The 12,726-nt window shown below is 40.6% G+C and overlaps 1 protein-coding gene across 1 annotated transcript in view; it reads left to right on the top strand.

Annotated features, from left to right (window-relative positions):
- LOC124722620 overlaps nt 1-12,726 on the top strand; it is a 237,750-nt gene that overhangs the window by 186,283 nt on the left and 38,741 nt on the right. Inside the window, exons 7-11 of the mRNA XM_047247755.1 lie at nt 687-1,364; nt 5,512-5,583; nt 5,664-5,759; nt 5,842-5,940; nt 6,176-6,292. Of these exons, the coding sequence (XP_047103711.1) occupies nt 687-1,364; nt 5,512-5,583; nt 5,664-5,759; nt 5,842-5,940; nt 6,176-6,292 (1,062 nt within the window). The remainder of the gene's footprint in view (nt 1-686; nt 1,365-5,511; nt 5,584-5,663; nt 5,760-5,841; nt 5,941-6,175; nt 6,293-12,726) is intronic.

The following is a 12,726-nucleotide window of genomic DNA, read 5'->3' as shown; positions in this document are numbered from 1 at the left end:
CAAGTGACAGCATCATTGTGTTGTATTTTATGAATAATAATAGGCAGGGAAATAGCATTCATATGAAAGGTCCAGGCTGCAGCAAGTGAGTGTCAAATTGTCGATAGAAACCAATCCATTCATGTTGCAGTACTCCAGTATTGAGCCAACGTTATGGACAGAGCTGAAAAGGCTGTTACAGCTACACAGACAAGAAGCAATCATGTCATGTTGTAATAACATTGCATAGTCCAGTACACATTTATCATTTTATATGACCCTGTTCTGCCGATTAATTTCGCACGCACACAAATCATTTTCTTACCAGCATATCCTTTACAGTCCAAAATGCCATAGTGTGAGAACAACATTTTGTGGTAATTAACGCAGCCACATTCAGACTTACTCATTTCTTTATATTGTACCCCTTGATGCCAGAGAAGCAAATTGGCACTTGCTTCCACATTTCAGTGTCATATCTGTGAATGAGTTGAGTGTACCACTGGGCTTTCCAGAGACAGTACACAGAGCTTTACAGGACCTATGAACCTGACATCTTTCTGATGTCGTCTTGTTATACAATATTCCATATGTCCTCACAGTATGGATTCATTCAGCATATTTTTACTGCATTTTTAAAATTTTCTAAAATGTCAGTGCATGTTCTCTGCAGTACTTGAGTGTAAACATGTCTTGCTTTTTTCCAGGCTATCTGCCCCAATCAACAGCAACAGCAAAGCGAGGCCCAGCCAAGTGGCTCAGCCCAGCAAGGCAGTTCAGCCCAGGCAAGTTTCTCGCCTCGTCCAGGTTGCTCATACTGGGGAGAGGGCTCAGCCCAGCCAGGTTGCCCAGTCTCATCACGTGCCCATCCCCAACCATGCCACTCGTCATTTTCATGTGGCTCTCGCCGACCATCAGCCCAGGCAGGTGGCTCAAGATGGCCAAGTGACTCAGCTGAGACAAGTGGCTCAGCTGAATCAGGTGGTTCGAGCCGAGCCAGTGGCTCGTCTGAGTCAGATGGTTTAAACCGAACCAGTAGCTCAACCGAATCAGATATATCAAGTCAAACCAATGGCTCAGCTGAGTCAGAGGGTTCAAGTCAAGCCAGTGGCTCAGTTGAGTCAGATGGTTCGAGTCGAACCAGTGGCTCAGCCAGGTCAGATAGTTCAAGGCGAGCCAGTGGCTCAGCCGGGTTAGTTGCTTCAAGCCGACCCAGTGGCTCAGCTGAGTCCAATGGTTCACGTCGAGCCAGTGGCTTATCCTGGTCACGTGTTTCATCATCACCCAGCGGATCAGCGTCCTCAAGTGGATCAACCAGGTCCTCTAGAACAGCACAGGCGGGCAACTCTCGAGATGCAGACTCATTCTCCGAGGACACTACTTCAGTAAGTTCATCTGTGATTCTGTTGAGTACTATTTTTCGTTTCATATTTGTGCAGATATTTCACATGGTAATGACTTTAGATAGAGCATGATTGTCTTTTGTTTATGAGTTAATATTGAGTGACTGCCTCAAATGCTCACAGGAACATTTAAATGTGAGATCTACCTGTGCAATTAAGTTCACAACTAGCTATCTTTTAAACTTGAAAAGACAAACAACATATTTCCCAAGTAAGCAGCATTTCTTAATTTGTGTTTCATGTTTTCGCTTGAACTTTGTAGTCAAGCCCCAAATATGATCTAAAACTTGACAACTAACAGAGGCTATGATAGAGATAAGAACATTCAGGTTTTTTTGTGTAATTTGTTTCTGTTGCCTATGTCCATGGATCAAGCCTGATTTTATGGGCCTACCAGATCTAGATAACCTCATATCATTGTGCAAGTTTTGGTAGAGTTCTGGGGCACAAAATTTGCTCAGGAGCTACAAAATTTTTGTATTGCCTGGTTCAGACTAGACCAATAATTAGGTCCAGGACAAACGATTTATTAACTCAACATATGCTGATAACATTATGTAGTGGAGTAGTTTAGTAAAATAATGGTGTGATTTCAGTCCTGCACAGTGGTTAGTATATGGTTAAGTAGCTTCCCTCAGCCCAATTCATTCATCAGTGGTGCGCCACTGGGTAGGTCTGAATACTGTCTGTTTCTTAATGTTCATTGGAGTTGCAGCCTTTTTTTTTTTTGCTGTGTTTCAGCATTAAACTATGTTTATTGTGGACCAGAAATTTGGGTTGCCTGATGATGCTAAGACAAATTTTTCACTGCTTTTGTGGAAGAGATGAATGTGGAATGTGAGTTGTCCCCCTGTAGAGGCGATTCCCTATTTTAAAGACTGTTTGTCGGATTCTTTATATTGCATCCACTACAAAGAGAATGTGAAAGTAAAGATGTGGCTGTGACTTTCGATTCTTTCCCCTCTGTGGTGCCACGCAAAGTCCCATGCTAGGCCACAGGATGAAAGGTGCACTCCTAGTGATGTGCAGCATACCATCAAAGTTTTAAAAGTAAGCTCACTGTAGAAAGTGCAAACTGGTCGCTTCAGAGTGCTGTAAATGGTGTAGAACGACCTCTTGTAACCATGTAACTTGGTGTAAGAATATTGAATGTAGATGATGATCCTAACAGACAGGAACAGGTGAAGAGGTCACACTTTGTCATTGACAATTTGTTTCGAACCCAACAGGAATTGATGCTGTCAGTGAATGCAGGTCCATCTCAGGTACTTTCCAAGCGAAAAATGCGAGGGGAACTACATGCAATGGACTTTTGTAGTCTGGTACCTTGCACAAGGTCGTTGATCACATCAGTGTGTGCAGCTGCACGTCTTCAATGGGCCACAAAACACAGAAACTGAATGGCAGTTGACTTGAGATGTGTATTGTTATACAATGAGTTGTGATTTTGCCTCATTTCAAATTATGTAAGGCATCGAGTGCACCTGTGAACTAGTGAGACATTTCACACATAACTTAGGTTCTGCAAGGTTATGATGTTTATTTCACTGTTCTCAGTGAGCAAGTGTTGCCCTTTTTTCTGCCTCTTTGTGATGAAAATACTGTGAACACTTCCACCTTCCAAGATGAAAACAGCTGTGGTGGCGGGATTGTATGCATACATTCATCACTTGATGATAAATCAGACACCCTACAGCACCTCGACTGGCTACCCAACCTTACTGCCATAGGAAATATGTGGCATGATTTGGGAAAGCGGGTGAAATGGACCAATCCACATCCCTGCAATTGGATAGCTCTAAGTCTAAGGGATCTAATCATCAATGAGTGACTTCAATAGCGTATGGTATGCCTTGGAGAAACTTTTAGACTCCCCTCTTTGCCAAATTGAGACCACTATCAAAACTACAGTCTCTGATACCTGGGATTAGTGTGATGTCTCCTGGGAGTGTCAGAGATTTTGCCCAGAGTGCTCATTACACAACTGATATGGAAGAAAATGCTTACTGGCAGATCCAGCTCACTTCTAAGTACTGCTAGGCTTCTAAATCAGTCTCAGTAATTGTCATCAGGCTCAGCTTTGACCCGCAAGACGAAGTTAAAGTAGGCAAATATTTTACGCCAATGACAGTTTTACTACTAGTGAAAGGATTGTAAGGTGCAAATTATGGTAGAAAATGGGGGGAAAGTTCTGAAAATATGTATGAAAAGGTGCAAAGAAAGTGCTGCTGAAATAACTTTATTTGGGTTTAAACCAGCTACATGAACTTACTTTGCCCTATTTACATGTTTCTGTTATACTGGATTACACACATTGTTTCAATGTTTTTGATACTGAGATTCTGGCACTTTGAGCTCCATAGCTTCTTATCTATAGAGAAACTCTGCTTGACATCTACAGAAACCTATGGAACATATTTTGTCAGTGTACATAAAGGAAGTTCAGTCAAAGGTGCAAAGGTTTCCACATCTAGATTGTTCTTAAAATTTAATTCAAATTTGTCTTCAGCAAATCTGTGAAGAATGTCCCTAATACACATCAACTACTCCGCTGTACCTCCTTGTCCATAACGTCTTCTCCCAAACTCTGAATCACATCAGGCAAATACTTGATGACTTATTTCTAAGCCCTTTGCCATCTCTGATAGAATTACAATGTTGTTACCAAGCTTCAGACTTTTTATTTCTTCTCCCTGAACTTCAATTATTTTTCCAAATACTTCCTTAATTTCCTTTACTGCAAAAAGTTCCAACTCTGGGTGTTCATTTTTGACTAATTGTTGGTCCTGCTTGATGGCTGCTGCATCCATAGAGTCTAGGGCACATATGAAGTGTTTGATTTTCTCAAATTTTCAGACAAGAAAACTGTGCATCATATCCAAGTACCCCACATGGTGATGACAGGAGACAGTGGAAGGTGGGGCCTTGTCATTTCTTGATACAAAATTTGATGACTGGGAGCCTCTACCAGAATCTTCTTCAGAGGTTCAAATTTTATTTGATTTCATAGCTGAAGGTTGACCATTGTTACTGAGGTTGACTGTTGTTGCTGGTGTTGGCCATTGTTGCTGGAGTATGAATAATTACTGGTGCTTTCCATAAATTATATTTTTACATTAACTGACCAGTGTTGACTGATTATACAAAATCTTCAAATCCTATTGAAGAAGAGAAAAAAATTCTGTCTAATAAAACACAGATAAAAATGTAGGGGGAGGGGGGGGGGGGGAATGTGTTCAAGCATGGAATAAAATTTGAAAAGTCTCCGTAAGTCCATCTTTATACAGGTGATTGTGGGACTCTGGCTGTTCAGTATAAAATGTTGAATCAAAACACCTTCAGCCATCTAAATTTCCAGTTGTCACTTTACTTGAGCTACTTTACACCACCTTGAAATCCCCTGACTGACATGTAGGAAGACCTCCACCTCTGGTACAGCCAAAACAGGGGTCAACATTCAGTCACTGGCATCTGTAGATTTCTTCTTGACACAAAAATTTCTTCAATCATCACTTGCTGACGTATTTTTAAGTCCTTTGCCATCTCTGATAGAATTACAATGTTGTTACCAAGCTTCAGACTTTTTATTTCTTTTTATTTATTACTTTTCCAAATACTTCCTTAGTTTCCTTTACTGCTTGGTTTGTATGTAGATTCAGTAATATGGCAGGCAGACTGCAATCCAACCTCACTCTCTTCATAACTACTGCCTGTCATCTATGTCCTTCAGTTCTGAACATCACTACTGCCAGGAATTTTCAGTGACTGTAAGGGACTTGCCTTGTAGCTTGTATCTTGGTGACATTCACCTTACAAGCTCGTTGTGTCTCATTTGGTAGACAAGCATTCTGCAGTGTCCTCTCATTCTCCATCTAGAAGTAATATTCTGATCTGGTAGAGACAATAATCCAATGTTACAGATCTCTACAAGATAGTGTCCAGAGCAGACAACATTGTGTAATGTGGTGAACTGTGACCACGGGGTTGTGCAGAAGGCCACGTTCCCCATCTCCAGGATTACAGAGCTAATGAAAGTAGAATGCTATTCACATATGAAATTAGCGTAGTATGCAATTTGGCCAAAATATTGTGATAGACTTAACTACTACATTTCATGAAATATTTTCAGGATGACTCATATGATGAGACGGACCTGAGCTCAAGAGTTCCTTCTACTGACACTCGCAAAGGTCAAATAGCGGTAAGCAATCACCTTCAGTGTGTCTTAAAAATGATGTCTAGTAAATTGTGCACAAATTAATCTAAGATATTTTTCTGCAGTTTTTGAGGAGGCGTGACATATACAAAGGTATTGACTTCTACGTGACACAAGTTTATGAATATAAGGAACTTATGGACTTGTCCAGAATTTTTGAGGTATGTATACCTGATTTGATTTTTTACACTTGAAATTTTCACATCTGCTTGCCTTGAAATTTATTTGAGAATTCTTCTACAGTTGAGCTCAGTTGATGAGGACACTGATATTGACATGTACATGCCAGCGGGGAATGATTCTGATGATGAAGGGGAAGAAAGTCATGCTACTCGTGGCCAGGTCAGTGGAGCGCATTTGTGTATTTTTTGGTAGACCAAAATGAATGTTAAGAACATTACCATACTTACTAAAGTTTTAAGTTGTCCAATTTGTAATCGAGGTGACTTTCAACAAGTAATACTGTTCTGATTGACAATTTTTTAATGGCGAAGATATATACAAAAACTTTGATGTTAATCATTTGAAGTTTTGGTATCCATTTGCTTTAAAGTTAATATGAGTTTTCTTGCTGCAGATATCATTTTCACAAGGTGCAGAGGCTCAATTTAACATAATATCAGAGAGTGAGTCTGAGGAGGAGGAAGAAGAAGAAGAGGAGGAGGGGGAGGAGGAGGATTCTTCTGATGACCAGGTTAGTGGAGCTCATTTATATATGTACTAGCTGAGTACCCCATGTTTCCTGGGTATGTATTTGTTCCAGTTCTATTAGTCCATCTCCTTCACCCTCCTCTCTGTTCATCTCCTCCCCTTGTCTCTTTCCATCTACCACTCCCTGTCTCTCCATCCGTCTCCTCCTCCCATCTCTCTGTGTCCATCTCCTCCCCTCTATGTCCATCTCCAGCCCCGCTCTCTCTGTCCATCTCTTCCTCTCTATGCCCATCTCCAGCCCCGCTCTCTCTGTCCATCTCTTCCTCCTCCATCTCTCTATTCATCTTCTCCTCTCACCTCTGTCTGTCCATCTCCTCCTCTCCCTTCTGAGGCCATCTCTTCTTTCTGCCTCTATCTCTTCCCACCCCCTCCCTCTACCCACCTCCTCCTCTTTCCTTCTTCTTTCCATCTGTTCCTCTACATCTACATAGATACTCTGCAAGCCACTGTACTGTGCATGACAGAAGGTACCCTGTACCACTACTTGTCATTTCCTTTCCTGTTCCACTTGCAAATAGAGTGATGAAAAAACGATTGTCTGTATGCTTCTATGTGAGCCCTAATTACTCATATCTCATCTTTGTGTCCCTTACGCACTGTGTATGTTGGTGGCAGTAGAATAGTTCGACAGCCAGCTCCAAGTGCTGTTCTCTTTTAAGTTTTCTCAATAGTGTTTCTGGGAGAGAACATCGCCTTCCCTCCAGGGATTCCTATTTGAGTTCCCAAAGCATCTCTGTAACACTTATTGTTGTTCGATCCTACCAGTAACAAATCTCGCAGCTCACCTCTGAATTGCTTCAATATCTTCCTTCAATCCGACTTGGTATAGAACCCAAACACTCGAGCAGTACTCAAGAATAGGTCGCACCAGTGTCCTATATGCGGTCTCATTTACAGGTAAACCACTCTTTCCTAAAATTCTCCTAATAAACCAAAATCAACCATTCACCTTCACTACCACAGTTCTCATATGTTAATTCCACTTCATATCGCTTCACAACATTATGCCTAGATATTTAAACAACTTGACTGTGTCAAGCAGGACACTAGTAATACTGTATCTGAACATTATAGGTTTGTTCTTCCTACTTATCTGCATTAACTTACCTTTTTCCACATATAGGGCTAGCTGCCATTCATCTCACCAACTGGAAATTTTGTCTAAGTCATCTTGTGTCTTCCTGCGGTCACTCAACTTTGACACCTTACCATACACCATGGCATCATTGGCAAACAACCACAGATTGTCACAGATTTATGTTTATACAGAACAACAGTGGTCTTATCACACTTCCTTGGGATGATATCCTTGTCTGTGATGAACACTTGCCACAAGCCTCTGACATATCTGTGAACTTATACCATATGCTCGTACCTTCATTAACAGCCTGCAATGGGGCACCATGTCAAACGATTTCCAGAAATATGGAATCTGTCGCCTATTGCCCATCATCCATAGTTCTCAGTATATCATGTGAGAAAAGGGCAAGCTGAGTTTTGCACAAGTGATGATTTATAAAACCATGCTGATTCATGAACATAAGCTTCCCAGTCACAAGAAAGTATATTATATCCAAACAGTGAATATGTTCAAGGTTTCTGCAGGAAACAGAAGTAAGGGATATTGGTTTGTAATTTTGCGGGTCCGCTCTTTTACCTTTCTTATATACTGGAGTCACCTGCACTTTTATTCCAGTCACTCGGGGCTTTGTGCAAGAGATTCACATTAAATGCAAGCTAGGTAAGGGGCCAATGCCATAGAGTACTCTTTGTAAAATCGAACTGGGATTCCATCTAGACTTCGTGTTTTATTTGCTTGTTACTATATTGTCCATACGGGAGTCTGTCCGATGGTCAGATGACAGTATGTTTGTATGATACTCCTGTGTGAATGATATCTTGAACATGAAATTTAAAACTTCGGCTCGCCCCCCTCCTCTTCCCTTTCTCTGACTGTTTTCCTCTGCCCTTGTATCCTCCCATCTCCTTCTTCCCTATATCCATGCCTGTGTCCTCCTTCCCCCTCTCTGTCTGTTCATCATTTCCTCTCCCCATTCTGTCTCCACTGTATAGCCCCCACCACAGTAGGAAGTTGCTGGCTCTTAAGCCCATGGTATTTCTATCCAGGTGGCAAGTAATATATGTACCAAGTTTGGTTGAAATCGACCCTGAGGTTTAGGAATGATTTCTTTATCTGCAGCCTTGACCACATACACATTTTACATATGTTTCACATATATTGAATATATTTCACACATATTTGGACACATATCTCACCTTTATCTCTAGCACATTTGCCCTATAATTACATTTTGATGCAGCTCAATGTTTGTGAGATCATGTGTCCTGAACTATGTGCCATAGAATGATACAACTCTGTAGGTACATTCAGTGGGATATGTAGATACTGTATGCAAGATGTGTTGCACATAGAATTAGTAGCATAGAAGTAAATCAAAGCATCATGCATGGTATGGCAGTCTATCAGGCATACCGGTGTTTATGAGGTCATAGCCCCTGAAATGTGTGTTAAAAAATGATATAATTTTGCAGATATATTCAAAGGTATATGTAAGTACGGTCTGCAAAATGTGTCATGAATATGGTTAGTTCTAAAGAAGTAATAAATGAAAATGTCTTATCGGCTGTGGATATTTTACTGCATGAACAGTGGTAATACCCATCCATCATTTTGTGAGGGTTTTCAGTGAGAAAAAGTTTGGTAAAGGTTTGAAATTGTTTGTAAACTTTGTTGCAAATCATGAAGTGTTCTCATTCTCAAATATAGGATGAATAAAGTCTGGGTATTCGCACATCATGGTCTACCATTCTTTTTCACTCCCTCTCCTTTGGTAGGTAAATGGTTATTACACCATAGTGATTCTTCACAGACAGTAAGTGACATGTGAACCATGTTTGATTGAAATTGGTCCATTGGTTTAGGAGGAGAGGTGGGACATACACTATGTGATCAAAAGTATCCGGAGACCTGGCTGAAAATGACTTACAAGTTTGTGGTACCCTCCACCAGCAATGCTGGAATTCAATATGGTGTTGACCCACCTTTAGCCTTGATGACAGCTTCTTCTGTCGCAGGCATATGTTCGTACAGGTGCTGGAAGGTTTCTTGGGGAATGGCAGCCCATTCTTCAGGGAGTGCTGCTCTGGGGAGAGGTATTGATGTCAGTCAGTGAGGCCTGGCATGAAGTCGGCATTTCAAAACATCCCAAAGGTGTTCTGTAGGATTCAGGTCAGGTCTCTGTGCATGCCAGTCCATTACAGGGATGTTATTGTCGTGTAACCACTCTGCCAGAGGCTGTGCATTATGAACCGGTGCTCAATTGTGTTGGAAGATGCAATTGCCATCCCCAAATTGCTCTTCAACAGTGGGAAGCAAGAATGTTCTTACAACATCAATACAGGCCTTTGCTGTGATAGTGCCATGCAAAACAACAAGGGGTGCAAGCCCCCTCCACAAAAACACGACCACACCATCAGATGACATTCACCAGGCATTCGCCATACCCACACCCTGCTATCGGATCGCCACATTGTGTACCATGATTCGTCACTCCACACAACATTTTCCCACTGTTCAATCATACAACGTTTATGTTCATTACATCAAGCGAGGCGTCGTTTGCTGTTTATCGGCATTATGTGTAGCTTACGAGCAGCTGCTCATCCATGAAATCCAAGTTTTCTCACCTCTCGCCTAACTGTCATAGTACTTGTTCTGGATCCCGATGCAATTTGAAATTCCTGTGTGATGATCTGGATAGATGCCTTCCTATTACACATTACAACCCTCTTCAACTGTCAGCAGTCTCTGTCCGTCAACAGACAAGGTCAGCCTATATGCTTTTGTGCTGTACGTGTCTCTTCACGTTTCCATTTCACTATCACATTGGAAACAGTGGACCTAGGGACATTTAGGAGTGTGGATATCTCCCATACAGACGTATGACACAAGTGACATCCAGTCATCTGACCACGTTCGAAGTCCATGAGTTCTGCGGAATGCTCCATTCTGCTCTCTCACGATGCTAATGACTACTGAGGTCACTGGTATGGAGTAACTGGCATAAGGTGGCAGCACAATGTACCTAATATGAAAAATGTATGTTTTTGGGGTTGTCCTGATACTTTTGATCACATAATGTACGTACATACATACCTACATTTTTGTAACATATGCGCTGATAATCTTGGTGATGAATGCCCGTAAGCTCCTTCCTATAACATATATTGTAACTGCAATGTATGACTAACACACACCCAATATAAACCCATAGTGACTCCTGTTTCTCAGTGCATACTACTCAAATTTCATGGAGGGACTTAACATCATTTCAGGATATCACAACAATTATAATCATTCATGGAAAAAATAGTCAATTCACCATGAAGCTGACTAAGAGTTTTTATCAAATAATTTATCAATTTATCAATAAATTTATAAAATAATTTTTGTAAAATGGTTTGTGAAAGATTGTAGAGCAGCTGGCATATGTGCAACATACTACTTTACTAGTACTCCTATACGGACTGGCTCAACAGTGCTCAGATGAAGACTTCCAGCTTCGTTGTGTCCCCTCACTTACAACCCCATGCTTGCTTCTTTTGACATACATCTCCACATGCGCGCTGAGGTATCTCAGCATCAATAGTTCATCAAATTGTCTGAAAATAATGTGCCGTTTCTGATAGAAATGACACAGTACTGCCATTACCACTTGCAACAGAGAGAGAGAGAGAGAGAGAGAGAGAGAGAGAGAGAGAGAGAGAGAGAGAGAGAGAGAGAGAGAGAATTTTTTCCTGGACATTGTTTGCTTGTGCTTCCACAGTCCACACTCAGAACACTCAGATAATCGAATGTCCCACACTAAAACTAGGCGAAACATGGTAACTTTCAGTACATTGCACTTAATTAGTTACTGTTGTCTCTGCCAGCTGAAAAAGATGCAAAACCAACTAGCCTTACCCTAATTTCTTCTCAGCTCCACCTCATCGAGCCATACATCAGTATTGTGCATGCTGCATATAACTCACTGCAAACACAGTTTTTCGTTCTGTGTACTTGATTTGAATGTGGAAATGCATTGATATTGTTTTGTTTTTCTTGGAGTGTTATTAGAAGCACTGTCAACAGAGCTAGCCTGCTGTTCTGCAACATTCCTGCCATGTGTAATTTTCTTTTGCCAAGCAAAATAACACTGAAGAAATTTTAAAGACAACGGTGCAAGTAAAATGTAATACACTGCTCACTTGTGACTTATGTTCCCAAGATGTTTTAACAGTATGGCTGTACTTTTCTGCACTCAACCAAGTTGCTCACACTTTCCCAAAATCAAATCACTACCAAGCGAAATGTAACTCATCTAAGACTAAACACCTTTTTCACCACACATAGACTAACCCCACATCATTCAGAAATAGTAACTTGTCTCCAGATTCATAATTGACTGTTTATTCACTCCAAGAACAGAACTTCTAATTCCCATTTAGCAGTCATTATTTGTGGGTTAGACTGGCTAATCACTGGGTTCTATGTCTTTCTGCGACAATATATAAATTTCTTTGATTACTGAAGGAAATAGTGAATTGTTTCCTCACTAGGAAACCTAGCAAACTGTAATATTTTTATTTATGCTAGAAATGGAGAGTATCTATCAACAGTCCAAATGCCAAATTTTAGGCTGTAAAATCACAGAAGACTATTTAAAAAAAAAAAAAAAAAAAATAGGTCATGGGCCATGGTCTGCTCTGTTTATTTGAAAAATTCCTGCATGTACAGTTTTTTTTAGATACTCTTTAAACTAACTGCATATTTCTGATCTTTCAAAGTCCTGTGAATTCCTTATAAATGATATACGATCTGACAGTTTCAATTAATTTTTAACCAAATTTCCAATAGCTTTATTTATCTGTGTACATAAGTGTTCATTATTAGAACCTTCTATAGTCTTTTACAATTTTACTAGTGACCCAGCCTGGTTTTGCAAGGGCAGCACTAAGTATCTATGGCCAGATGACCAGTATGGTGCAGCAGTAATAAATTACAAGGGCTGATCAAGAAGTTTCCATTTGAGGGTGCTGCAGCAGCAGATAGACATCCTAGCATAACTTTGATGTGGGTGTACCGGTATAAGTACTGACATGTAGGTGAGGTGTTAGTTTAGCCCTTGAATGGAAACTTTTTGATTACCGCTTATCTACAAGGCATGTTCAGAAAGTAAGTGTACTGTATTTTCATTTTTTTTTAAGAAAAGTTGTATTTCAAAAAAGATTACAGGGTATTGTTGCTACACTTGTTGACTATTTTTTGCCATCTTGTTCAATGCATGTGGTGAGCCATGGCACAAGCTTCTTTATGACCTTCTTTAAGAACTCTCCTGACAGCTCCTTACCCCACTT

This window comes from Schistocerca piceifrons, chromosome X, assembly GCF_021461385.2.
Source record: "Schistocerca piceifrons isolate TAMUIC-IGC-003096 chromosome X, iqSchPice1.1, whole genome shotgun sequence".
Lineage (NCBI taxonomy): Eukaryota > Metazoa > Arthropoda > Insecta > Orthoptera > Acrididae > Schistocerca > Schistocerca piceifrons.
This window is presented reverse-complemented; position numbering and strand designations above follow the sequence as displayed.